Here is a 27504-nt window from a genome sequence, read left to right on the forward strand (position 1 = left end):
TTGTCCCTCATCTCACAAATAACAGAGGAGGTAGATCAAACAGGTGCCTCTGCAGCAGCCAACATACAGACGAAAGGAAAGGGCAGGGTTAAAAGTGGACACTGCTCTTTACAGTCAAAAGAGAGGCCTTAAAGGCTGAACATAGCTGTGAAGCTAGAGTAAGAAAGGGGCCCATTGTTTGACTGGTAGCTGGGTGTACTGTACAGAACAAAACTGCAATCCTGACCTCAATTGACACCCAAAACCACCAGGGCACCCAGGAAGAAGGAGTCTTAACCGAGAGAAATAAGAGGAAGAGTTAGGCAGCCGGACAGTGACACGTAGAGGCAGACAGGAACTCACAAAGAGTCTGGCCGTCAGTGATAAACTTGGGGCGACTGAGGAGAGTAGTTATCTGGTCTGCGCTGGTTGGCAGATCCCCAGGTTTGTTCAGCTGACAGATGAGGGTCCAGAAGGTGGCTAACAGGATGAGGCCGGGTGGCCACGTGGCCCCGCAGGGATTACAAGCAGCAAGAAGAAGGTAAAGAGATTAGACTCAAAGCGGAGCCTGCTTTTTTAACCTCATCACTGTTGTCACACTGACAACATACAAGGAAACTCCTGAGCCAAAATTCCATCCGTTCCCTGTCTCTCCTTCCTCTACCTCTCCTCCCTCCCTTGCTTCCCTCTGCTCATCCATCCATGCAGCCACCGCTGTTGTCTACAGGGATCCAACAGCATCCAGGAACTAGCTGCTGCTGAGGAACTGAGCTGGAGCACAGACAGGAGTGGACTGGACTCCCTCCTCTGGTGCACTCTGCTAATGGACTCGAGATAAAGAGGTTCTGGATCTTATTGTTGTGTGCAAGAGTCTCTTTACAAATGACAACTTCGGGCTTGAAAACCACATAAATAAGCCCATCATGCTTTTGAAGTCAGGACTATTCTTCACTTTGTGTCTGTTTACCCTCCAAGCAAGTCAAATCAAAGGTAAGAATCCAGGCTGGGATTCTAGTTATTGCTTTTCTATTGTACATGCAGAACACAGCAGATTTCAGTATTACAACAATCTAACTCTGAGACAGCATTTTTCTGTCAATAAAATAGTAAGCCAATAATGTATCTCTGCACGCCTCTTTTACACAAATGGATCATGAAGAATTGAAAGTAAGAAAAAAGGACACTGTCTACATTCCTTTCAGTTTAAGTTGATGAGAAATCTTTTGATGTAAAGATCTACCTCCAGGTTTCTATCAGTGAGGCTCTACTGCATGACAGGAGACTTAAAGGGCTGATGAGTCACTTCAAGGACAACTGGGTTTTCCAGTTAGAAGTGTGTGCGTGTGTGTGTGTGTGTGTGTGTGTCTGTGACTTTGCAGTTGAAATAACTCTGCAGACTACAAAATGCTAGCTCATTCTCAAACATTGATTTTTAGAAAATGTCAAGCAGCCAACGAGCCACTTTTAAGGTCATGAATATTCACTGTGAATTTAACAGGCGTTGACATATAATAGATGTTCACTGAGAAAGATAGCATCGTTTCACCAGTGATAACATTTGCGTCCGCATTGGTTGTCTTGTTCAGCGTGATGTGCCCGGGTGAGCTCATTATCCTGAAGGAAACAAAAGCCATTCTGTTTGCAGTGTCGCAGGACGCTAATCTTTTCTGGCTTGTAATTCTGCTGTGAGGCCTTTCTGTGGCTGCTCTGGGCATTAAGGCCTGCTCTAACACTCCCTCCTCTCACTCAGGCCCCCGTGTCTGAGCATGTGCAAGTCAGTCTTCAAGCTTCCCCAAAACCCATTCAAATGTTGTGTTGGTGGCGTGATTTTTAGTGAAAACACACATGACTTGGCTAAATGTCAGGCCACCGTCTGACCTGCTGGAAGGTTTGGAAAAGGAAGGTTTGTTGGTGAATGGGTCTGCCTGGCAGACACTAAACAGGGGGCATACTTGCCCAAAATGCTACAGGCTACAACATCAATAGCCAAACATTCTTTGCATGTTCTTGGTGTTAGGCCAAATTTGGATCCGAGGAAAACAATATTGTTCATTGTAGAGGTTATTATTTATGCGTAATACAGAGATTAACACAGTTTTTTTCTTCTTTTTTTTTCTCGAGCAAAACATCAATGAATGCCTGTGTTTTGAACAAGCTCTAATTCCTTATTAAAGGCTACTCGTACTACTAGTACATATTGTTGTTGGGTTGAATAAACATGTCTAAACAGAAAAGAATATTACAATGCAAATTCTACATGAGGTTAACATAGAAATGTAACCCTGTGACAACACAAATCATCATAATTTGCAATTGCGATATGAAAACAATGCGCCAGAGCTACATGGTGTTTCCATTCCAACACTAACTGTACAATTACCTGTAACATCACATTTTAAACAAGACAAACACACAAGCTCAGAGAGAACGAATCAGTGTTAAATCATATCATTAAAACCCTTGTACAATGATTATTATTTTCTAATATAAAATTAACTAACTAGCAGAGGCCAAGGCAACTTTTTCAAATTGCTTGTTTTATTTGATCAACAGTGCAAAGCCCCTACTAAGACAGAGTAAAGAACAAAAACAAGAGAAAACAAATCATCATATTTGCGAGATCCGGCCTTCTTCCGGCCATTCAACCAATTAATTGATCATTACTATCTTATCGTCATCTGTGTAATCAGAACATAAATAAAAACAAAGATCATTTTCAATTTAACTTCTATGCCAAGTAAATTCAATAGTGAAATTTCAGTAATGTTTTAAAGCCAAATGCAATTTTGTATAATATGTTGCAGGCTTTGTTTGCACGTCCTTGTGTTGCATTGCGCTTGTTTCTACAGGTGTTTGTGATATTATGTCCACCCACTGCAGATACTAATACACATACTTAAAGCTGGCAGCATCCTCTCACTTGACGCCCTCTGGACTGTTGCTGTGTTATGTGGTCACTTGTGGTTCAGTTTTTGGTCCACACAGTGTTGCTGCTACATGCTGAAGATCAGATAGCACAGCTAAGGATTTATGTAAAAGATGGCTCCAGCTAAACGCTCCGTGTCTGATGCCAATACAACAGTGATTATATTATTTACAATCACTTGCTTTTTATTTTTTCATAACCTTCATTCTGTTCCCTAATCCAGAGGAGGCACAGTTTCTTATTGGACCTCCAGTCTGTGTTTTGGGGCTCATAAATCCTGGCTTATTGTCTTAAGAAGCCCTCTGAGGTTTGCCACCTGGCATCACAATGAGTGCCTTTCTTCTAAAATAGCTTTACTCAATGGGGTGACTGTGTTAGAGAGTTGACTGGCACACCGGCTTGTGTAATGGTGCAGAATTATCTTCCTGTAATACCTCAGCAGGGTGACTGAGCTTGTTTTCTTTACTAAGGGGATCCGAAAATTGGGGCAGTTCTCATCATGTGTGCAGTGAAATAATTTTTGGAAACAGGCGTGTGTGTGTGTGTTATTGCTCGAACGTACCCATATCACAGCATTAGTTTTCAGTAACAGCTAAAAAAAAAAGCTGGGTTATCACCTCTACCACCTCTTATTTTAATCTCTTTAAGGTTTGCTTGTGCACGCACATCCATTTTCATCTGTAATCCACAAGCGTGCATTTCTGCACATTCGCACAAGGACGTTGCCCAGTACAAACTCATCCTTACACTGCTGGTCACTGAGCAGCTTCAGTGAGGCAAGGTCAAGTTGAGTCGCCCAAGGGCGTCTCAGCAACCGTTCCTTAGGGAGAAGAGAGTGTCACTCGTTCACTTTCTTTACACATCTGTGCACTTTCCCTGCATTCAAAATGACTTCCAAGTTGAAAACCAGCACATTCAAGCTTCAGGCCCAGACGTTTTTACACTACAGTGAACTGAAAGCTCAAATAACTCATTGCAACTTAACAGGATACACAGAGGATTTCTTTGTGTTATATGGTCCCAGAATAGGGACAGTCACCTTCCATGCAAATACACTTTTCACTGCAAAGCCAGGTGCTTTTTATAAAGCAATGACAAGGAGAGCAGCAGTTAATTTACAGTAAGAGGGCTAGACAGATGCAATGATGTAACTTGTTGGATTAAGTATCTGTCACATCAAATACTCCTGAGTGAGCTGGTTATAAGCATGTGATTCCTGGATACACACTGTAAGGCTTACAAAGATGCACTTTGACACTTGCTATGTTTAAAAACTTAATTTTAGGTTACATAAACAGAATTTTGCTTTGGCAACATCCAAGATTTTTGTGTTTGAAATATTCATTGAAATTGTGAAGCTGTTTATATTGCAACTGCCAAAGAAACAAACCCCACCATTTATCTTAATTTAAGTGCATTATGTCACTAACTACAGTGCAGTTACTACAAAGAGTGCAGTTTTGGTTTTGTATTATCACCCATCAGCTGTTAATTATAACAGTCGTCCACACAAACGCTCTGTACTAATGAGCGAGAAATCTCACACTTACATGATAGTCCACAAAATTTCAGCTACTTCCCACAGTGCTCAGATGTTTCATGTTTAGTCAAATTTCATTTTCTGAATACTGTATATAAAAAAAAAAAAAAAACATTAAAATAGGCCACATTATAATAATTCTTCCTAAACTTCTAACTTCATTGAATGCTCTTGCAGACCTTCATGACCACGGTTTCTCTGGACTCAGGGATGTGAAATACAGACACTTTCTGGAAGCTTCTAGACCAATCAGACACACTACAAATGTCAGAGCAGAGCAGGACGGACATCGGACAAAGAGGTCAGCGGTGTTCACCACAGGGGTCAAAGTGTGTCCCCAGGAGACGATGAAAGCTGTCATCGGCAGCCATCGCGCCTATTACAAGCTCAGAGGTAAAAAGGAGATGCACTGTTACTCTTTGATGTGAAGGTATACTGTGAATGAACTTTTTAAACTTTATGCATAATCATGACTGAACATCTTGCAATGCAATCAATATCCCCTTTTCTAAAACATGGAATCTGTCAATGAGAGTAAAGCACTTAATCTGACAGAGACGTCTTGGCAGTTGAACAAAAAGCTGCTGCTTGGATGTTTTTCATGTTTTAATTTGAAAGGAAAAGAAAATATATTTCAGTCCTCACAAATATATATGATTCTCTAAATTGTATGAAGATTTTTAGCATTTGTTTTCTTTGTGTTGAGCCTGGTGACATTGTCGTGATGCCACTGGATGATGCACCAAAGCTGTTCACTGCCGAGTTTAGGAAGCCACACAGAGAAACACTTATATATAATGAAGTTATGTGCAAATATCTTTTGATCAAGACGGATGGATTGTGGATGATTTTAAGAGGCTAAGATTGACACCTTGACTGTTACAATTGGTTGGTAATGCAAATTGTTCCATGACAGCTGCTGTGGCGTATGATCTTAAAATGAGGCTGATTAATTTGGTGTATTGGACGTAATGGATTTGCTCCAGAAATTAGTTTGTCAGAGATTAAATTTCCCACAGGCATCAAGATATTGGACAATGTGGAGCTTGTTTCCACTACATAGGCAGACAAAACATACTGTAGCTTGAGGGGGTCTCTGTGCTCATGACTTGAATATTCACTAGAATGCCATAAACAGTCAATGTTTCTTTAACATACATTTTGACATTTACTGAGCCAGGCCTTACTACCGTTTTGTGCTGTCCCAGTTATATCACATTATATACATACATTTTGTTATATATTACAACATTGTGGCAGTGTGGACTTATTTGTGCAGCACATTCATACTAAAGCTGCACTGAAAGGTTTCTCTGCAGGAAATTAAAAGCTTATACATTTCTAAATTGTAGTAAACTCCCCACAGGCAGAGGTGCCAAGATCAATACCAACAACAGTCTTTATGATCAATTATTTATTTTTTTCTATGCTCTATTTTCCGTCGTTTTTGTCCTTGTTGCCATTGTCTAGCCATCCTCGTTCTATATGTTAATACTTATTTGTTAGTGTGATGTATTTCATCTGATATTTTCTCACAAAAGTCAACAAGACATCCAAAAAGTTCTGTGATTTATGTTCAGTTTGTCAGGAAGCCATCTGGGAAGCGTTTCGGATCTTCTTGGACAGGGTCCCAAATTCAGAGGAGTACCGAGCGTGGGTTTACACCTGTCAGCATGAAAACCTCTGCATGGACGACCTGGCTCAAAACTTTAGCAGCTCTCAGGAGCATCTGGATATGGTGGCCAGAGTGAGTGCAGCACAAACACATTTATAACAATATTTTTTTTACTGCAGGTCTGTTTTCTTGTTAATCTCCAGTGTAAATCTGTGAAAGCCGATATCCTGTTTCTTATTTCCAGATAGTGGCCGAGCAGACTGAGAATGAAGGGTAGGTGTAAACTTCCCTCTTACTATTTGCGTTAATTGTGAGTTTCCCGTTTGTGTTTACAGTCATTTCTTTAGGAATATAAAATTATTATCAGTATTTTCATTTTCTGAGGCAATGGAAGCATGAGAGAAGCTATTAACACCTCCACCATGTTGTTTTTCTTTTCCAGATTTGTCACTAGAACCCCAGAGCCAGGAAGGGACTGTGAGTTGGACATGAATGCATCAATGTTATTCAATTAAAGCAATTGCACTACTTTTTGAACTTAACTGTTGTCAATAAATTTATATAATAGCCTCATAAATTAACTGGTGAGTTGGTGTTTTTATCACAGGCACCTGGACACCCCCTCTGATTCTGCTTCCAACTGAGGCCGATGTGGTGAGATAGTCCACACCTTTGACCTCCTTTTTCAGAATCACATTCTTATGTGCTAAAACTCTACTACCTGGACCACAACATATCATTATCGTTACTGCAATGTTTCTGTTTTCCAGACCAAAGACAATCCCAACATGATAAAAGAGAACTATGAGGAGTACATTGTTGAGTTCAGCGTCACCATCGTGGACCCGACATACAGCGAGCTCCTCCGTGATCCTGAGGCTCCACATTACAACGACATCACACGAGAGCTCACAAATAAGGTGAGAGTCAAGTGTTGATTTTACGGTGCCACAGTATGTTAATGTTAATGCTTCTCTGAGCTGATGTGTCTTCTATTAAACTTCATTTCACACAACAGCTGATTGGCCACTTATTACCTCTTTGCCTTTGCTTGTTCTACATTTCTCTCACCTTATTTTTCCCTTTCAAAACAAAACCCATTCTTTCACTTTCATTATGCAAGTTGTCTTACAGTGAGTTCAATGTGGCTAAAAGTTTTTATGATAAAATATATTCTCAGGTGTAAAACCTACCCTGATTGATTTAACAGCTTTAAAGTTGCAACCACAGGACTTAAGATAAGACTTCTAAATGACCACAAGCCTGGAATAGTAAGATCTAATCATGTAGATAATCTCAGAGTAAGAAGGCATCGACTGAGACTCTGACCACAGCTCTTAAGAATGACTTCTGACAGTGAAAAGCTACTGGCATATCATTTCAATTGAGAGAAATGTTTTTTTGGCCTTCAGTTAGTTAGTGCAGGCTGTCAGAGAGGCCATAAGTGTACATAGCAGAAATACACAGAAATTCAAACTATGCACAAATGTTGATTATGTTCATTCCTGAAACTCTGCATCAAACTTGCACAACACAATTGAAATGCTTGTCCTATGCAACAGCAGCTGCTTTTGCTGATGTCAGATTAAGAAACAAGAGTAGCTGCATCTGCATGTGCCTGATATGGCTACTACCAATCTGTAGCATAACATAATCGTGATTGGCCCCAGTGCAAACACAAGCTCACATGCAAGGACACACACAGCCACTGCAGACAAAGGCTATGTCACCATGGAGATACTCATCAGGCAACTCTCATCCTGCAAACTAGCCTTTGATCAGCATATTGGGCAACAGCAGCCTTCCTGTCAAATTGATCAACTCTACTCTACCAGCCTGCCCTGGACTCAAACCACCACAGCCTTTCTCCAACTATCAAACATGAAAGACACCTGATCACACAAGCAGTTGCCTTTCCAGAATTCATCCTTCATCATCAACGACACAGCAGCCAAATGTTATAATACACACAGACCACAGTAGCTGCGTATTTTTTCTAACATATGACAGGTGCAGACTGCAATAGATCTAAATCCCTAGTCCCACTCCATAAAAAGAGAAACCAGTACTCACCCATTAGAAGTTCATCCGCCGTCGCTAAACTAAGTCATCAACAACACTGCTCAAGTCCAAATCCCAGGTCTCTGCTGTTTTCTATTGCGAGTTTAGCCATTGCAGCTAACGTTAGCTTCCGGCTGCACGTCAACATTGCTAGCATTAACTTAAGTTGAAGCATGATGAGTTTAAAAAAAAAAAAGACTCATCTAATTTCGTCATTTTAGCTGTACACCAATCCTCTTCTCTTTTGTCCTTCCTCTTCTAAGCGCTTTTTTTTTGTTTGGACCTGCTAAACATTATGCGACTTAACTTCTGCGTCTGTTTGCTGAAGAACATTTGCTTCTTGCTCAAACGTTGAGGGGGAAAAAATTGACGTCCACTCACGCAATGTATCAGAAATGACAGGGAGCATGCTCCTTGGTCCAGTTAGGATTTCCCAGCAAGCCGTACTTCGTATCTAAGGTAACCAAATTAAATAACTTGCGAGCAGAAATAATCTTTATTTTTAATAAAACATATAGTTTTAGGAACATTTGCAATTCCTCCCCTACCCTGCAGTTTTGCCCACATGCACACCTGTTCTTAATCCCCTCATCAAATCCCAAGCCTTCCTCTCATAGGTTTATTATCCATGCTTCCTTTATTGTGTTCTGGCCTTTGGCTTCTTATGATCAATTGCTTTCCTTGTAAGACTTACCCGCATGCTTTGCCCCTTTTGCTTTATTTTCCTGTTTGAATTATGGACCTCAATTTTTGTAACAATGCATTTCTTTTTTTCTTTTAGTGTAATTGGTTTTTAGAAGATTTTTAAGTTGACCAAATGTGCAGAATGCTTTTGAAATCCTTTAAGGGAACATTACTCCTTCAGCTCATAAAATCACCAAATATAGAGATAGACATGACAAAAGCCCAGTATTGCATGCATAGGCATGTTTCTTTCATACCCATTTCTCTCTCTCTTTTTTTTTCTTTGTATAGATGCTTCTTGTGTTTGAAAAAGTTCCAGGATTCAAAGAGATTCGTATTCTGGGATTTCGGTGAGTTTCATTAAGTTTTTTATTAAAGGTTTGGCGCTATGATTTTGTTATGTATTTATGATTAATTTTGACAAAACAACACAAGTAAATAAGACCCAGAACATAAAATTTTCATATTTTTCCACTGTAGTGGCTTTTACTGAGGTGTTTTATTGCTCTAGAGAAACTCTGACATTTCCCAAAATATTCTCTTATGGGAAATGACTCATACATTTCTGCCTTAGTAGACATCTATTGCCAGTGAAGTCTGTCTGCTTTGAGGGATTCTGACATGATTTGTTGTGTTAATCAGCTCGGAGGATGTGTCTGTGCGCTACGCCGTGGTCTTTAATGGAGAAACAGAGCTCAGTGATGATCCTGAGGGTCTTGAGGAGCCTGAGACGGAGACAGGCGAGGATGTAAATGCTCCTAAACTGAAATACATTATTACAAAGGCCTTAAAACAGGAGCCGTCACTACCGCTGGACATACAGACACTCAGCTTTGAGGCTGGTAAGAATATTATCATACTCGTATCTAACAATATAAAATAATAGGGGAGTGTTCAGAGTAGGATTTTAAAGCTGTATAAATGTTTTAACTTTTCCATTTCAGTAACCACAATTTATCCAGTTGCTGAGCTCGGCCTGAACCCTGTTGATAGCGTAGTATCTGAGGAAGACACCACAAAGGATCCAAAAGAGGACAGAACTCCCATTCAAAGTTTCTTCCCCACAGTGGCAGTGATAGAAAACTCTCTGGAAGCTTCTACAATCAAACCAGAAACACACACCTTTGTGCCTTTTATCCCAACCATCCTCCAAGAAGCCACTTCTGCCGTCTCTGATGAGACTGCTTTGATGGCAGCAGTAGAAGAAGAGTCCACAGAAGATTCTGCTGAAGGGGCAGATGATATTATAACTCCAGACACAATACTGGAAGCAGCCACACAGCAGGAAGAGAAGGAGGCAGAGCCGGAGTTGAAGGAAATTACACCAACCGAACAAGATGATGGAGGTGAGGCTGAACCTGAAGAACAGGTGACAGACGATAAGGCTACTTCAGGTGAAATCTTGTCTTTAAGCAGGATCTTGAAGTTCATTCAGGAGAGGCAATTCAAAGAATCTTTATCGATCAACCAAAAATTAGATTATGGTGTAAAGTTTTCCAGCTTTACACTCATTGTTTGGTTTCTGAGTTTTGATTCTGCTGATGATGGGAAAGAGGTGGGAGGGATAAGGTAAGGATAAGGTTACTAATTTACCTTAAACTGAACTATATTGCCATTTATTTGTTTATTTATTTCTTGCCATAGCTTTTTATTTGATTACAAATGATCCACACTTACTGGGTGGTGGAAAAAAATATTTTTCACAAAGTGAAAGGAAGTTAGTAATAGTTCGAAAACTGGCAATGTTTTGTGTTCATCGCGGTGATGTTTAATCTCTGTAGTCTTATTTAGCCACTTGTTAGTGACCACCTTTATTAAGACGTTTATTAAGGGTATTTACTGACGTATTTTATGTCAAAGAATAAATAGTGAAAATGCCTTGAGCCTGTGTCATCTAACCAAAAATCCATTTAAAAAACCCCATAGACTTTGGGACGAGGAAACCGGGAATCATTCCCTGTTCCCAGCTTGTTTGTTAAGCTAGGCTAATTGCTTCCTGTCTCTAACTCCATACTTGATGAACCGACATGAAAGTAGCATTGATCCTCCCATCTAGCTCATGGAAAGAAAACCGGTAACTGTAGTGTGTTTTTAACATGAAGTCATAGAATAATGGCAGCAGAGGTGAATTAGGTCAACAACAGCAACAACACTGTACAGAGTCTATGTGAAAAACCTAAACCTAAGCCATAAAATTGCAGTAGAACATGATGCATGAGTGTAGTGTCTATGTTGCAGTCATACCTGTACATAACAGTTAGTGTACCGGTGTATTTGTTTCATACACAAAGTAACTCCCTCTGCTTATAAAACCTCTTTCATGATATGTTTTATTTTACAAGAACCTGATCCAGCTGATGGGGTCAATGAAGAACATCCAGAGCCACAGAACGAGGACATTCCCCTGGCAACTTCAGATTCCCAACCTGAGGAAGTGAGGAGTGATAAACCTGGTGAGGTTAACCTTGATGTACCGGAGTCAACAGATCCTACAGTTATGCAGATAACTCTCACAGAAGCTTCAGTCCCAGTCTCCACACCATCACCTCATGAGGATACAGTCCAAGGCATTGAACCAGAAACAGATGTGCAGCCTTTGCCATCTCCTGTAGAGAGCGGCGAAGCCCCTGAAGACAGAGATGAGTCTCCTGGAGGGCACAGCGGAATTACCTTGGTCTCAACGGACCTTACTGCTGAGAACTCCAACATTCAAGAGGAGGTAGGACCAAGTCAGAACGGGACGGAGGCAGAGGTGACCGAGCCTCTGGAGGAAGAGAGCGGTGGTGGATTCCCTTCAGAGTCTGATGAACGCCCGTACGAATCCACAGCTGCACCAGCCATGAGACAAGCCAGCACCCCTCTGATGGCCGCAGTGGACAAGAGCAAAGAGTTAGTGGTTTTCTTTAGCTTGAGGGTCACTAACATGATGTTTTCTGATGACCTGTTCAACAAGAGCTCCCCGGAGTATAAATCACTGGAGAATACCTTTCTCGAGCTGGTAGGTACACATGCTTTTGTGCTGGATATCATGCTTCTCCATGTTTCATTCTCATACTTGCTTTTGTAGCCCAAGCTGAAATATGTGATAAAAGTACATTTGTTCTATATTTACGTTTTACGTGATATTTTAGCAAATGCAAGGACATTTTAGAGTAGCCCCCAGTTGGTGCTTAATCTAAATATTGCTGTCCTGCACAAATGAGGATGTGCCTTATCCTCACAGCTGTTTGTTAATTCTGACAGTAACAGTAAATTATGACAAATTTATATTTTTACGTGTGTAAGTGTTGTAAAGTGTGACAAGGCTTTAACCAATCGCCAAATTCTTGATCAATTCTGCAAATGTTTTAATATCAGAGGAGCCATTGTGTCAACAGTATAACGAAAAAACTGGTCAAATTATTCTGTTTCACTTAGACACAGCACTCTGGGTCCAGAAACTCGCCAAACCCTGGAGCTTCCAGTAAATCTGGGCTTAGGAGACAGACGACTTTAGCCTCCATACCGGTATTTTTTTTTTCCATATTGGAACTACATCTCCAATGCCTCAGAGAGAGCGTGACCTTTCTATTTCTTAACTAACCTTTCTGAAATGCAGTATCGAACAATCTGAAAGCACCTAACATTTCTAACCTTTCTAAAATACTCAGCTTTAGTTTTCGGCTTCGCTTTAGATATTAGGTTTGCTTCATGCCGTTGCTTTTTGTGGTTTTGTGTGTGAATTGGGTTCCAATATTGTTAAGATTGTTTTTGTGTGTTTTGCCTTAACTCTTTGAATTGTGCTAAAGTTTTGGCTTTTTTCAGGCACTGTTTAGATTCTGTTTGATTGATTTCTAAGAGTGTCATTTTGTAAGATTTGTCTGCAAGGGATTTTTGTTGTTGAATATTAACACAAAAGAGACTTCTGTGAGTTCTGAGTGAAATGTATTAATAGAACCAACAAAACTAAACATTTAAAACCATCTAAATGAATAGTTCAGCATTGTGTAAAATCTTTTTATTCTGGTTATGGTGTGTTCAAACAGAAAGTTATGTGAATCTTTGGCTTGCATTATGCACAAATTTGACAGCTGGATTGTTTTTGCAGAATGTATTTATTCACCCCAGACAGTATGTACCACACACAAACGTTGCCTGTATGATAGCTATCAACCAGCAGTGTGTGCTGTGGGTGTGTACTATATATGTGCCTGTTTAGGTGGCCAGCAGTCAGTTAGCTCAGTTTAGCATAAGGACTGAAAACAGGGTAAAACACAACTATCCTCGCTCTACCCAAAAGTTAACTTTGGTTTTGTATGAATTAAACAATATATAGCTGTTTCTCCTTGTTTCCAGTCTCTTTACCCAGCTAGGCTAACTAGTCACTTGCTAGCAGCCTCATATTTAGCTAAAGGATATAAGAGGTGTGTCAGTTTTCTCATTTAACTAATAAGCGGATTCCCAAAAACATTGAATTATTCCTTTTTAAAGATTAACATTTTGAGCAAAACAACTTGTCATTTCTTTGTACAGACAAGCTCTCTGGTGTGATATACTAAAGAGTTTCTGCGTGTCAAAGCTGCTTTGTATAATTATATAACTTGCACTGATTATTATCTGTCTGTCTGTTGTTTTGGCTAAATCTGTGTGTATATGTGTACAGTGTATGCTTCTTACAGTTTTCTCTTTGAAAATGAGAAATGAAGTATGTAGGGGAAAAGTGAAGTCAAGTTAGGCCAGTTAGTTTCTCACCGACAAAATCGAGAATTTATTTTTGCAGGCTACATGTTGCCCATATGTGTGTGTTACAGATCTGACCAGTGTGTTTGTGCATGTTGTAAGCCTTAAAGATAAACTTTCAGTGAATGAGTGCATTAATTAATGCAGGTTTATGCATTTTATCTTCCTAGAACTATATTGCTTTACACGTGGTAGACAGCAAACTAGCCCTGGGTAGTCTGAATCATGGGACATGGGTCTGCCTTAGTCATTGGTTTGTGACTGATGGTAAGAAGCTTTAAGTAATTCTGGTCAGTTCCAGCACCACACACATTGTGCTATTAATGGTTCCAATCTGCTTAGTGCGACATCAGTCAGGTTTGTGCGGACATCTGTATGCGTGTTGCAGCAGTGTTAACGTGTGGGTTACCTGGTATTAAAAACATACTGTATTTATGTACTGCTACAGGCAACTAAGGCAATTAAACAAAATAGATCACTGATTGGTTTAGGTCATTTTGTTTTAGAACAGTTATGTGTAAATGCAATGTACATATTCTCTTTAAACCTGCACCTATTAGCTTACATCAAACAAAGAAGCATCTCTTGACATGTTTATTTAGTCTCAAGGTTTACCCCGAGGTTAGAGAGGATGCATTTTTAGGCTTGTTAAGAGGTGCCCTCCACTCTGTGTTATGTGAATGCCTGAGCCTTAAATTGAGGAGGTTCATAGATAAAAATTGTATTGTCTGTTTGCTGCAATGCCAAGGAGCAGAGGGAATGTGAGCTACTAGGGAAGGTGGGCTTACAGTTTTCTTAGTGATAAGCCTTCAGGGTTAAGATAAATGGCTAATAATGTATTATATCTTAATACTCTCTCAGAAGATGTTCACGTATTTATTATAGTATTAGACAAGAATGTGAAAAGATGTAGGTTTGATGATTCGTGCCATGAATTGGATCTGTTTTAATTTTGTATTCTTGAACAGAATGGGTCATAATTAATTATTAGACAATTTCTTTATACCAGATATAGACAAAATCTTTGTGTTCACTGGCGCAGGAGATATAAAGAGGTAGGGATGCACAGACAGAAATTACATAGCATACACAGATATTTATGACATACAATAATACAAAGCAATAACAAATAACACTCCATCTCCAATCTTTAATGGTTGCCCAAACCGTGGTTTCTGCAGTTCTCCTCATTAATCAATCTATTTAAGTTCCTGGCAAAACTAATGTGGTCAGCTGATTGAACTGGTAAGTATTTTACCATATATTGTCTTTAGTCAGTTTCCCATTAAGATATCTTCCTTTAAATGGGCTATTTAGTAGAGATGGGACACTTTTTGAAACAAATATTTCAAACTGGTCCTAGATGGTTTATAAACCACTAAAAAATAGCAGGAACTATGAGTAAGAGATGCCAAATATACATTACGCAGCCCATTTAAATGGACATAATGAAACATGTAATGTTTCTCTGGATATTGGACACTTTATGATACTGTAGCTTTCAGCCTTCCTGTTCTCCTCTGCCACACTCCACCATTACTCCTGTACCTACTGGTTTGTGAAGCAACCAATAAATTTGGACATGGAGGTTGGAATGACTTTATTTGCTCCAGTAAATCAGAAACATTTTCATGGCAGTGTAATATTCCTTGTGACTTTTTTAATTTTTTGGCATCGGAGAAGGGATGTTTCGCTGGGTTTTCCAAAACAAGAACCAGTAGATACAAGTGTAACCTCTGAGAGGCAAATGTGATTGTGTCAAAGTATGAAGTTATGGCTGTATTTGTTCTATGCTGAATGTATTTCTTTACAAAAGTCTAGTGTATATAGGCGGCAAAGGAACAGAATGTTTACGGTTCCTTAGTCGATAGTACAGACTGTACTGAGGTTTGTTGTGAAAGGACTCGGCTTTGACCTTGTGTGGAAGGCAATAGAGCCACAGATTGGTATCTAATCTACAGTGTACATGTATAAAATGACATTCTGCATTGAGACAAATGGATGACCAAAAAGCTAGCTGTGTGTCCAGTTGTACAGCACCCTGTTGCCCATTTGTTCTGGATGTTGGACAATCTCGTACTCTTCTTTCAGAGACTATTAGCTATAGGGACCTACCCCTCAGTAAAGTGTCTGCCAGTGATAAGTAACCCGATCAGAGCAGAGCTCTTTAAGGCCTCTTATCTCCCGCTCGACAGCCAGGCCAGCTAAAGCATCGTAATCTCCCCCTCTCACACTGCAGTGGTTTGATGTTTGCCTCGTCTGGAGTGAACATGAATTGGTTGGGAGGAGAGTGGTTCAGATCGATGAACATTGATGCAGGTCCATTACTTGAGCTGGTTGACTTCCTCCCCGTCTAAATATCACCACTGTCATCAGTCCAAGTCCATAGACCTAATAGATTGGCTCCTCAATTATCCGAGCTGCAAGTCTGAGTCTGAGGGAAAATTTTTAAATGCAACAATGTTCTAAGTGAGTTATGTGAGTGGTTAGATGTGTTTTTACGGAACAGATGTTTTTGTAGGTGTTGGTGATGCTGTGACAGAGAGCAGTAACCGCACAAAGAGCAATGTTGAGAAAATAGGGTTTGAAGTTTCTCAGCTAAACATATAGCCTATATAAATTGGAAAACCTTAATTTGATTAATATGGTTATTAGGAGTCTTTATCTTTATCTCAGTCTTTAGATACATTACATTATTGTGATTAAAAGGTGGAGTTAGCTCAAACCATGCCAATTCCAGGGGCAGTAAATGCTACTCTGCTAAGCTAGGCTAGTTAACTTTTAGCCAGACTAGCTTATCTGGTGAACTTTTGTCCTCCATAATGATTAGATTTTGCTGTTGCCTTATATATGTGGTAAAGCAAACTCAATTACTAAGATGTTAACGTATCAAAACAGATTTTTGAATTACAGGAAACGGGAAGGAAATAGGGGGTAAATTGGCATTAGCTAATGTTATCTGATCAGCTAGTCTATAGCCAGATTATCACTGCAGTTCGGTTTTTACCTTTACCCCCCGCCCGCCCCCCCGCCCCCCAAACTTGCAAATTTCTTTGGTATAATAATTTTTCTATGGGAAAACAGATGTTAAAATGTCAAAGATTCTAATATGCACTTATTTTTGAGCAACTATATCATTACTGTTTTGACTTCGTAGGGCAGTGTTGGTGGGGTTATGCAGAGACACTTGACATAGCAATATTGCATATATATTGAGATAAAGCCTCCACCAAACAGCATATATTATAGATGTCTTTGACTTGAGATAGCTTTGTTGTCTTGCAAGTCTTTGCAAGTGTCTGATCTCTTCATCATGTGTTCTCTGACTCTTCCGTGACTAGAATTAACATGTTCTGTGTTCTTATACTAATGTTTATAAACCTAACCCTAATATTGTTCTGGATCTAATTACACAGTCAACACAGTAATGGCAGAAATTTCATGCTTGCATCAAAATTTAATTGTGAACTATTCATAGCATTCACACTTTAAAATGTGACCTGAATAATTTAAAATAAGCTGTACTATGACAAACTCAGTCCTGTCAATGTGATCCTTGCTCCCCTGGTCTTCTGAGGAGGAGGACACAGATCTTCACCGACTCTTGACATGGACATGAATCGGACATAATTTCATTCACCTACTTTAAATATCCAAGAGTCTTAAAATCTTAGTCCTCCTAGGATCAAGAATGACTCATCTTTCATCCCATAAAATGAAATCAATCTTGGTTCCCAGGAACACTATATTCCACGTTCCTGCTGCAAGTCAAGACCTTTTTCTCACTGATTACTAACTGCACAGAAAACTATGCTTTTTAAATGAGATACTTCAGAACATCTAGAAAAACTTGAAAAGGAGTAGTTGAGTAAATTGGTGAAACAGGACTTTTTAATTTCCCTAAGAAATTAATTTGCTCTCCCTCTCATTCCCCACAGCTTCTGCCATATCTTCAGTCCAATTTGACTGGATTTAAGCAGCTGGAAATTCTAAACTTCAGGAACGGCAGTGTCGTGGTAAACAGCAGGATGAAACTGGACAAGCCTGTACCATATAATGTCACAGAAGCTGTGCACTGTGTGCTCGAAGACTTCTGTAATGCAGCATCTAAACGGCTTGACATCGAGATTGACAGTCGCTCCTTGGAAGTGGAACCAGGTGAAATGTCCTTGCTCATTTTGTGTGAATGAAATATGGCAATCGTGGAAGATGTGATGACAGGATGTGGACACCTCATCCAGAAAAAAAAATATAATCTGCTCTTATGCTCATTCATGCTACAAGATCAGACACAACATGCCTCCTCACTCTGCTGTCTCTTGCAGTGTGGGTGAGGTGCTGTATAAATCTTTTTGCTTGGACGAGTTCATGACTGTTTGTGACCTCATTTAGTGGACCTTACTGAAAACAGATACCTACATTCACATCAATCAAAATGGCCTTTTATTTCCCCTCTGAATCTGTAGACCGAGAGAGACGTGCATTAATGTTAATGAGCTATCACCTCTCTGGTGTATTTCTTCTACCTCTCTCTTCTCATCTGCTTCTTCTCTTCCCTTTCCTCTCTCCTCTCTGTTGGTTTCAGCTGACCAAGCAGACCCCTGTAAGTTCCTGGCCTGCAATGAGTTTTCACGCTGCGTGGTAAACAGTTGGACCGAGGAGGCAGAGTGTCTGTGTGATCCAGGCTACAGCACCGAGAACGGCCTGCCGTGTCAGAGCACCTGCACTTTGCAGCCAAACTATTGTCTCAACGGAGGCCTGTGCGAAATAATCCCTGGGCATGGAGCCACCTGCAGGTACACAGCAGCTGACAAATGAAAGAGAACACAAACAACATGACAACATCTCATCTCTTTCTTTATTGTGTTGTAATGCAGATGCGAGCGCAAGCAGGCACTTTTTCAAATCCTTTTTTTTGGTACATCCAAGATTTGCTGAGAAACGTGCATACTTGAGCTATGTTATCTCACCCAGAAGTTCAAGATGAAGCAAATACTGTATTGATGCTGTGGAGAAGATAATGTGCATCTAATAGTTTCTTTCTATTATTGTTCCTGTTTAGCAGCCAACGCTTAAATCTTAGTTGTCAGACTTTTCTCAAATGTACCAAAAAGAAGAAAACAGTGAGATCAGCGAGCTAGTCTAGCTAATGTACTGATTAATGACATATCTGAAACTAACTCATCAAAGTGGACTTTCATATGCTGCTTCAGTGTGTTTTTAATTTCATTCCCGGTTTACAGTTGAAATTGGTGGTCATTCAGTTATTTCATTAGAAAAGTTATTATTATATATACTATACTATATAGTTATTTATTTTTCACTGGGTCTATTTATGGCTACACCATTGACATATTTATTGAGGTATTTATTTAAGATACTTCAGCATTTCTTATGAAATATGTGCAAACAGCAGACAAAGTGAAACTCATTTTATTTTGGTTTACAGTATATAGGATGCATTGCTCTAACCTATATATATTTCCTCATCTCTTTCAGATGCCCTGTAGGTAAATACTGGCACTACCATGGAGAGCACTGCAATGAGCTGGTGTCGATGCCGGTAGACCCTCCGCTAATTATAACCTGCCTTGTGGGAAGTCTCTGCTTTGTTTGTGCCATCATTGGCATTTTGATTTTCATTAACAAGAAATGTATAAAGACCAGAAAAGCTGTAACTTTGGTGTAAGTATGAGCCCTTTTTTTGCACACGTTTTTAAGTGTTTCTGTCATTCAAAGGATGTTTCCTTTTTGTTTTAAAAGCATTTTCATTCACCGCCTCATCTCCTTTACATTGTAGGCACACCCTTGCTCCCTATGCCTTTGAGAATACTTTGAGGGTGAACCCAGTATTTGAGAATGATGATGGTGTCTTAACTCAGGTGTCCACATTGCCATGTTCTTCAAGTTCGGCTTCTTCCCAATCCCAACAGTCTGAGCAAGAACATTTTGCCTCAATTGAAAATATACATCTGAGTATTGAGGTATACTGTGCTGTGCAGCACAAACGACTAAACCTACTAAATAACTAACCAAAAACTGTCAACTAATATAAACTAATACGCTCTAACAAAATCTGCAAATTATCAGAAAAGTTCACATTGCTCTTATCACAATTATCTTTGTTTTTTGTGTTCAGAATTTGAAATTCACCATCAAAGTTGACAAAGTGTCTGTTGAGGAAGTGTCTTTGAAACTGTTCACTGTGGCTTTAATGGTAATTAAATGTGGATCAGGGTCCCCATGTACCTTCAGTAGTTCCTCAGCAGCTTTGATCCGCAGAATCAAACACAGTTTAGACAGTTTAAGGTACACAGCACCCACAACACTGACGATTCTTTGTGCCAAGTCAAACAACAGACTGCGCAGAAGTAGTTGTAGGTATAGTCTCATGTAGTAGAGTATACTGCTTGCTTTCATTTGCATTGCATCTGATTTTTCTACTTGAGGTGTCTCTGGAGCTATAATATATTAATGAAGCACACAGCGAACACTGAGCCTGTCTACTGTCTGTCTCCGTAGATCCCCAGACAACTCTACACAACAAGATCAGAAAAGTTAGTCTCAGAGATGGTGGACTTTCATCACTGCATACCGCACAATGAGGTGAGTGCCGGAGACTGAACCTTGATGTCATGCATTGAAAGTCTAACCTAAAAGTGTAACCTTGAAGGAAGCTTAGGTATTTTGAGTGCTATAGTGAACTCATTGAGGAAATGTGCTATGTAAAACTAAGGTTTTGTAAGACATACAATACTTTTGAAGTGATATCCTGTTCACACTTTAGATACTGAATGTGGTCCATAAACAGGATTTTATCTTATGCTCTAAGACAGTGTGGTTAGTAACCTTCACATCAAATATTTTACAGCTCTATGATGCATACAAAGGTAAAACCTCCTTGCATGCTTCCCTTGCTGATTTTTTTTTTCGCTCACAAACCAAATCATTGTTGAGTTTTGTGCATGTAAAGAACTACTATATTATAATGCAAAATAAATTATAGAAAAAAGTATGAAATTCTAACCTTCAGATGATTTCCAAATAAGACCAGTGCACGACTTGTGTTGATCAATGCCTCTGCAGTGTACTTAGAGTAATAAAAACTACTTCCTCTTGATTGATTTATACAATGACAGTAACTTGTAGATACTTACAAGGGTATTCTGTTGTTGCCCTTTTTGGAAAATGGCTCCTTAAAAGATGAATCACTGTCCCCTCTCTCTCCTGTAGACGTGGCGACTGCCAAATGAATACAGAACATGTTGTCTCTTAAGGGCATCAGATAACGAATGTTTTGAAGTAACAGTTCTTTGATGACACCTGAGGAGAAGCCAACATGGCCACACAGAGCCGAACATGAGGAGTAGAGGACTGAAGTTGCTGTTAAAACTGTATATGGGATGCATGCACAGATGCAAGTACAGTAGACCAGTGGTTGAGATTATTTGTTCATAGTGATGAAAGTGTCTTGTTAGACAGAGAGCTATGGATGTTAAGGTGGACTTAGGTTGTTTAAAAGTGGAACTTAATATTTATTTTAAATATTGAATGGTAGGAACATTTCCTGTATACCCTTGGCAAAGGTTGTTCTTTCCTCACAATGAGGTATTTATTATTTACAAACTGATACACATGGTGGTATCTTAACTTTAGACTGTACAACGTTGTTTGTTTTAATGCTATTCTTTAACATTGTGTCCCAAAAAGAGAATGAATGTATAAGCTGTTGACTTTGGTCATGACATATTGTGTATAGAAATACTGGCTGCTGTACTGTATGTCCGTCAGTTTGTCCTGTTCAAAACAAGTTTTACCACTAATCATTTGTCTTTGGGATTTTTTACACATTTTACATTTAAAAGCAAAAAATAAAATATTTTTTGCATTAAAAATGTTGATGTTTCATTTGTTTTTTGAAAACTCAAAGCTTGTTGGGCATGTCTATTTGAGCGAGGTGTGAAAAATTAAAAATATTTACTGGTGAGACTGAAGCTGACATCAACCATATATGTGGGTTAAGGACATGTCCACTTACTGTTTATTAGTGTTGGTTACCAAAAATATCTGTGACTTAAAATATTCACTGAAGGGGCCCTTAAGTCTGTTTTTATCCAGTTGACTTAACTGGAGCAAGCCTCAGCTCAGTGACGACACCAGCAGTACATTAGGCTTTGTTGTTTAATTAATCTACACACTAATCTCGTTAGCTGCTATTAGCATTAGGATGTCGGATCCATTTACAGAGCACTGGCCACTTACAGCTATGTTACTAACTTATCTCATGTGCTTATGTGAATTATCGACAGTAACTTGGCAAGAAAAAAACATGGGGGCAATCATTTATTTTCTAAATTAGTCCAGTGCAAAGGCCAAAGTACAACAGACAATCAAAAAGGGAACATATGAATCATTAGTTACAGTTGACTGTATCTTTTCACTAAATAGTTGTGAGTCTAAACAAATGTAGTGTTTGATTGTCCAATGAGATGACTGGAATGTTCACAACCCGACCAACAGAGGAGTCAAATAATCAGCTTCATAAAATATTACTTGAACAAACACACGTAACACAAGCACACACGCAAATTACATTATTGTCTGTAAAACAACCCCAAAGCCACAAAACTGCAAACAAACTTCTACACTTCCCTTCTTGAATATCAAATAAACAACAATACAAAAGAGTGTCACTTTTCAAGGATTTCAGCAGTCAACAAAAGTGTGAGTGTAAGCTGAGAAAATGATGGATGGATAAAAAGACAAGACTTCTAAGGTGGTATAAGCACTTCTTCCAATGAATAAATATTTTTTAAAAGGTTATTCTGGAAGAAAAATACATTCTTCAACTACACGAAAGAAAAAGATTCAAGAATTAGCCACATGAATTTTGTTCCATTTGATGTAGTCACATTTGTAGTACATAGAGGATGAAATAATATTTGAATCCTTTATATTTTACTCATTATAAAATAAAGTATAAGATTATATAAGTTTTATAAATATAACGTTTTTTCTCTCTCTTAGTTGTATGACCTTCTATACATGATTGTCACATTTAAGTACAGAAAGAAAAACTGCATGTGTGTGAAAAATTCAATTCTTTCTAATCAAATCAGATGTATTTATAGACACTGAATGCTAATTATGGTCTTAATATTCATACGACTATCATGTATGACTTGAAAGAGAAGACACCATTAAATGTCTCTACACATTTTCTCTAAAAGTCAAGTTTTTTATTGCAGACCATTAAGGTTTCAGGTTGACAGTTACTGTAGACAGGCTATGCACCAATTAAGACTTATTGGTGTTGTGCAGTGATATTGCATTTTAAGGCCTCACAGTGGGATATTGCATTCAAGCATAGACTGAGAAGAAGACTGAACACAAATGCTAACCCTACACCAATAAGGTGTTCCACTGCAAAATAAAGATATAAAAAGTGAAACTTAACAACATACAGGTAGTTAAAAGGAAGATGATTCAGCATCTTCCTCTGTGGAAACTTCTTTTCATCCCAGGTACACTGTGCTGCCCTGCCCTGTTTGTGTTTGACTGTGTGTATTAGTGTCATGTTTCTGGACTAAGCTGGTGGTTGTGTGCTGCTCTGGTTCATTTGAGGAGACTCTGGAGCATGGCGGTAGCGTATGTGGGGCGGGCCTGCTTGTTCTCAATGGCTTTCTTGAGGTACTGAATTCCATCACAGCGTTCCCAGATTTCTTCAAACTGCCTGGGCAGGATCTCTGCCCCCCTCTTCCTGGTCAGGCCCGTCTCCTCCAGACTCAGCTCACACATCTCCATGTCGTCTTTGCCTGAGTGGTGGAGGAATGAGGACAGAGGTTTACCGGCAGAAGATTTTACAGTGAAAATAAGGCTTCTCTGCAACCCTGAAATAAAGCAAAAATAATCTGATTTTCTAGAGATGATGTTGCTAGAATTAGACCAAAAGCAAAAGCTGCTGACTCACCTGCGACCAACACAATGGGCCGTTTGTCTGGGTGAAGCTCCATCTGTCTGGCTATCCAGGGCCCATCAAAGTGGGCGTACCACCAGCCCTTCTTTTTATTCTGGGGGTCCTTGTACTGGTCAGCGGGCCTGATGAAAGGAATGCGGAAATATCGCTGCTGGCGGTTCATGGCCACTTCCTGATGCTGGGCCGTCATCGGAGGAGCTGGGTTCTGTTCAGCTGCAGAGGGACAGAGAGACAGTGTGTGTCAAATACATTCAAGAATTCGATCTGAAATTGGAGATCTCCAGAGTAGCTTTACAGGAAGGAGTATTCACAACAAAACATCTGTCATTTGGTTTCAAATAAATGAAACTCATGTTTTTATGTATTTTAATAACAGCGAAAACACACTGAGCTGTGCAGAAAACAAAGTCTAAAACTTTCAAAACATACAAGATCAAAAAGGACCCAGGAAATGCCCAAGTAAATACCACATGGAAAAGCCAGGTAAAGAAGCTTTTAGCCTCTTATGAAATGGCCCCGATAAAACCCCTGCTGTATCAGCAGAGGCCAAGAACAGGATCCAAATATAAGGCGAACAAAGCGCAGCCAGTACGGCTTTCAGGAGCTATCATATCAAAGGAGAAAGGCAAGTAAATATAGTAAAAGTAGAAGCAACAGTGAATCTAATGTTCCCATTCTCCATCAAACTTAATATATGTTTTTAAAGATGAAATAGAAGGGAAACGCAGAGCACCAGCAAGCTTTTGAGCAGCTAAACAGCATTTGTGCATGTGTGTGAGTGCAGCACAAACCATGCTTGGTTGAGCTGAGAACGAATTGAGCAGAGCAGCGAGCTGTCATACAACCTGACATGGCATGGCTGGCAGTTACTTGCTAATTAGAACAAATATTTCTGACAGAGCCAAACAGAAGGCGGCTGCATTTTTAGGCCGTTGCGTTTCATCGGCTAATTGAAGGTTAGAAAACGCAGGCAGGCTATTTGTGCAAGTCACTTATTCCTGCCATTGAAAGCGAGAGGTGAAAGTGGAGAAAATAAACATCTGTCACCTGTAACCTAATGTGGCTCGGGTGAGGCGCGCATCTGTAAATGTGCAGCACGTTTATATGCTGAATATGAGAGTATACAGATTTGTGCTCATATCCAGAGGTGAAGCAATACAATGAGATTAATTTAGAGCAATGAGAAATACTGGGAGCAGTTTTATACTAACCATAGTCAGTGACAGATTTAGGAGCCCTCTGATCACTTCCGTCATCATTGCGTTTCTTATTCTTGGACTTCCATGCGTGATACACTTTCAGACGACGGTGGAACTCCTCTCTGCAGGCCGCCAGCAGCTCAATGTCTGTCCACACAACATGACACCGGTGAGACAACAAGCAAAAACTGATGGCAACAGGGTGAAATACTAAGAGAGATGTGAAACACACAAGTATGACTAAGCACGTTCGTCCTATGTAGACTGGTGTCAAGATATTTTCTTTACATTTATCATTTGTTTTTCAACACAAAGTCTAATTCTGAACAAGTAAAATATGATATCAAGACCTTGAAATGAAGAAATTTGCATCGAGAGCAATTGTAATCGCATCTCTTAAAAAAATTAGAGGAGTAGTTCAATGACTAAGTGTTCAATTTCTATAAAGTTGGGAGTGTTTACAAGAGACAAAAGAGTTGTCAAAACTGAAGTATTAGAGGACGAGATCTCCTGACCTGACTTTTAGTGCCCGGTATGGCTAAAACTCAAAAAATACACTGGATCCTAAATTTCCCATACTGCTGGACTGCATCTTTAATTAAACCCTTCCTGTCTCCTAACCACATGCTTGCTCATTGATGGATTAAACTAATTGTGCTGGAAGGTGGATTTTGCTTACAGTATTTATGCTAGCTAAGCTAAGCTAACTGGTTGCTTGCTGTAATTACATTGACTTATTTAATGTACATAAGAGTGGTATCAATCTTCTTGATAAATTCCTGGTAAGAAAGTAAATTACTGTATAATAAATAAGTGTATTTCCCAAAACGGCACACTACTCCTTTATAAAGATATTTTTAAAAGCTGGCAGTACTTCTGTATATTCACTGACATCTTTATTATATTTTTTTGTATATATTTGCTCTTTTATGAGGACATATTGTTTTCTGTCAGAAATGGACATGGAATACTGTTTACAATATTTGGTTATTTGGAAGTCACATGACTAATTGGTGGTGTGTGTATAAAGAAACCAGAAAGAACCTAAAACACAACCCACATGAAGACAAACTAGCTGAGAACATTCAGGGAATAAAGCGTGGTATATTGGATAAAAGTTGTATGACGCTTTTAATTTCAATTAATTAAAATATAAAAATACAATTAACAATATAACACAGTGTAATAAGGAGCTTTGGGGGCTTACAGTGTGTATTTTCTTCCCTATAATGAAATATAAAGAAAACGCTCACAACATACAATACTTTAGAGCACATAAGACTATATCCAGTCAGACTTCAGCTTTTCGTATCACCACCAGCATCACCAAAGCAAATGGGTTCAAAAAAATTAGCCAGATGTCCTTGAAATCCCACAGGGGATATCAAAGTCCCTAACACTGATCAGAGTACTGTATACAGTGCAATTTTAAAGGCGTCGGCGAGGGAGCCAGCAGAAAGGCATCTGCTTTTCATGCTGACTGAGGAGAGGGTTGGCTGGGAATGACTAGGGAGAGCAGAAGTCTGCCATCCCCCATAATGGTGATAATTTCCCCTTCTCCATCCCTAAAACGCACGCTGATGAGCCGTAGCAGCTGTGGGAACGTCCTCACATTGGTCTTTTGATTTTTTCAGGCAAGATGCAGATGAAAAACTTGCGTGTACGGAGATGGTGCCGCACATTTTTTGGGAACAAAAGCGCTAAAACATTAGCTGCTACTGAATTATTTAATGTGTGTGCTGAACATTTTTGGAATGAAGGAGGGCAAAGGAAGATGTGTCATGCATGTCACTAAGAGCTCTACCACCTTGACATGTTTGTAGCAGCTGGTTCAGTGCTGCTGAACCAGCAGCAGTGTGTGACATCTGAAACAGATGTCACACACTGTTTGTTTTGTTGATAACGTCAGCATCATACTGAACTTGGGTGTGTTTGGGATTTCTCACCACAGGAAGTGTTGATGACATCTCGCAGCTCAGCATACTTCCACTTGCTGAGGTCATACTTTTTCACACCAGCAGCAGCTTTGGTTGCCTGTACCTGAGGACCCCTACAGTACGGAACAGATGAACATGGGTGAGAGGGAGAAAAAAAAAGAAAAAGAAAAGAAAAGGTGAGCGTGCAGATAGGTACAGTGTGACAGATTGTTACAAGGTGAAACAGAGTCCGCATTTCTTTCAAACCTTCCTCATTGTCTCAGCTGATTAAATTCACATTAGAGGCCAATCAGCAGGGAAACTGAGGAGCAGAGTTTGTCCATATCCTAACAGCCTACTCCTTCATTCCAATGTTACAATTTGCCAGATGCCAGCTTACACCTGCTGGCACTTTGGGTGTTTTTTCTGGGCTTATGTTAACGGAATGTAAGATTACTGAAAAACAAGGAGTAAGCACATTAATATATAAATCAAACTGATGTCACAGTTTTTCAGCTACTTAAACGGCTGCTGTGGCAGGTCTGGGCTCATGTCTCCAGCTTCCCTGCTGAGCTGAAGCTGCTAATTCAATCATACAAAGGACTTACCTCCTCTATTTACAGTCGGCATAGCTGCTAATGTCTCACTGTAGAGGATTACTGATCTACGAAACATTAGCCAGATTACCATTGCCATTTATTATTCATACTGACTAGAGAGAGGAAACTGATTCTGGCTGAGACATGTGCCAGTGTGTGACGGTGACAAACCAGGGCTGAGGCTTTACTTCTGCTGCAGGCAGGAAAAAAAGAAGTGGAAGTGTAGTGATGGCTTTTGGCAGTAAGTGAACAGGAAATAGATAGTTGGAGGGAAGAAGAAGGTGGAGGGA

At 39.6% G+C, this 27504-nt stretch overlaps 2 protein-coding genes across 8 annotated transcripts in view; one reads left to right on the forward strand and one right to left on the reverse strand.

Moving 5' to 3' along the window:
* Positions 1–298: 298 nt before the first annotated feature.
* On the forward strand, positions 299–21412 carry impg1b (interphotoreceptor matrix proteoglycan 1b). 6 transcript variants are annotated; one of them, XR_015436268.1, is made up of 18 exons: positions 299–969; positions 4623–4838; positions 6026–6192; positions 6305–6333; positions 6503–6537; positions 6668–6714; positions 6831–6980; positions 9097–9155; positions 9448–9647; positions 9750–10151; positions 11148–11803; positions 12223–12312; positions 17463–17682; positions 18110–18320; positions 19024–19209; positions 20047–20130; positions 20396–20414; positions 20758–20811. XR_015436268.1 is itself a non-coding variant. In XM_023393797.2 (18 exons), exons 1-18 carry the CDS (start codon positions 903–905, stop codon positions 20839–20841), a joined length of 3087 nt encoding a protein of 1028 aa, XP_023249565.1. In that variant the 5' UTR covers positions 299–902; the 3' UTR covers positions 20842–21412. The 6 variants fall into 6 exon arrangements, 5 of the variants coding, with proteins under 5 accessions (XP_023249565.1, XP_023249568.1, XP_023249570.1 ...); XM_023393797.2 differs by lacking the exon at positions 20396–20414 and adding an exon at positions 19325–19508 and having other exon boundaries at positions 20758–21412; XM_023393800.2 differs by lacking the exons at positions 12223–12312; positions 20396–20414 and adding an exon at positions 19325–19508 and having other exon boundaries at positions 20758–21412.
* A 442-nt stretch (positions 21413–21854) lies between these two features.
* The window catches only part of myo6b (myosin VIb), a 36314-nt gene continuing 30664 nt past the window's right edge, over positions 21855–27504 (reverse strand). For both annotated transcript variants that reach the window (XM_023393791.2, XM_023393790.2), the window contains 4 exons: positions 26646–26749; positions 24712–24846; positions 23495–23713; positions 21855–23339 (listed from right to left, as the gene is read on the reverse strand). In XM_023393791.2, the coding sequence (XP_023249559.1) occupies positions 23140–23339; positions 23495–23713; positions 24712–24846; positions 26646–26749 (658 nt within the window). In that variant the 3' untranslated portion in view covers positions 21855–23139. The remainder of the gene's footprint in view (positions 23340–23494; positions 23714–24711; positions 24847–26645; positions 26750–27504) is intronic.

This window comes from Seriola lalandi, unplaced genomic scaffold (assembly GCF_002814215.2).
Source record: "Seriola lalandi dorsalis isolate HSWRI2012SDOR001 ecotype SW California unplaced genomic scaffold, Sedor1 jcf7180002054942, whole genome shotgun sequence".
NCBI lineage: Eukaryota > Metazoa > Chordata > Actinopteri > Carangiformes > Carangidae > Seriola > Seriola lalandi.

What these genes read in the sequence shown, in the direction of transcription:
- impg1b (XM_023393797.2), top strand. Translation starts at nt 903, where the DNA reads ATGCTTTTGAAGTCAGGACTATTCTTCACTTTGTGTCTGTTTACCCTC. An exon ending in ATCTGGATATGGTGGCCAGA is followed by an intron (nt 6,193 to 6,304) that starts GTGAGTGCAGCA and finishes TCTTATTTCCAG; the next exon opens with ATAGTGGCCGAGCAGACTGA. An exon ending in CGACTTTAGCCTCCATACCG is followed by an intron (nt 12,313 to 17,462) that starts GTATTTTTTTTT and finishes CATTCCCCACAG; the next exon opens with CTTCTGCCATATCTTCAGTC.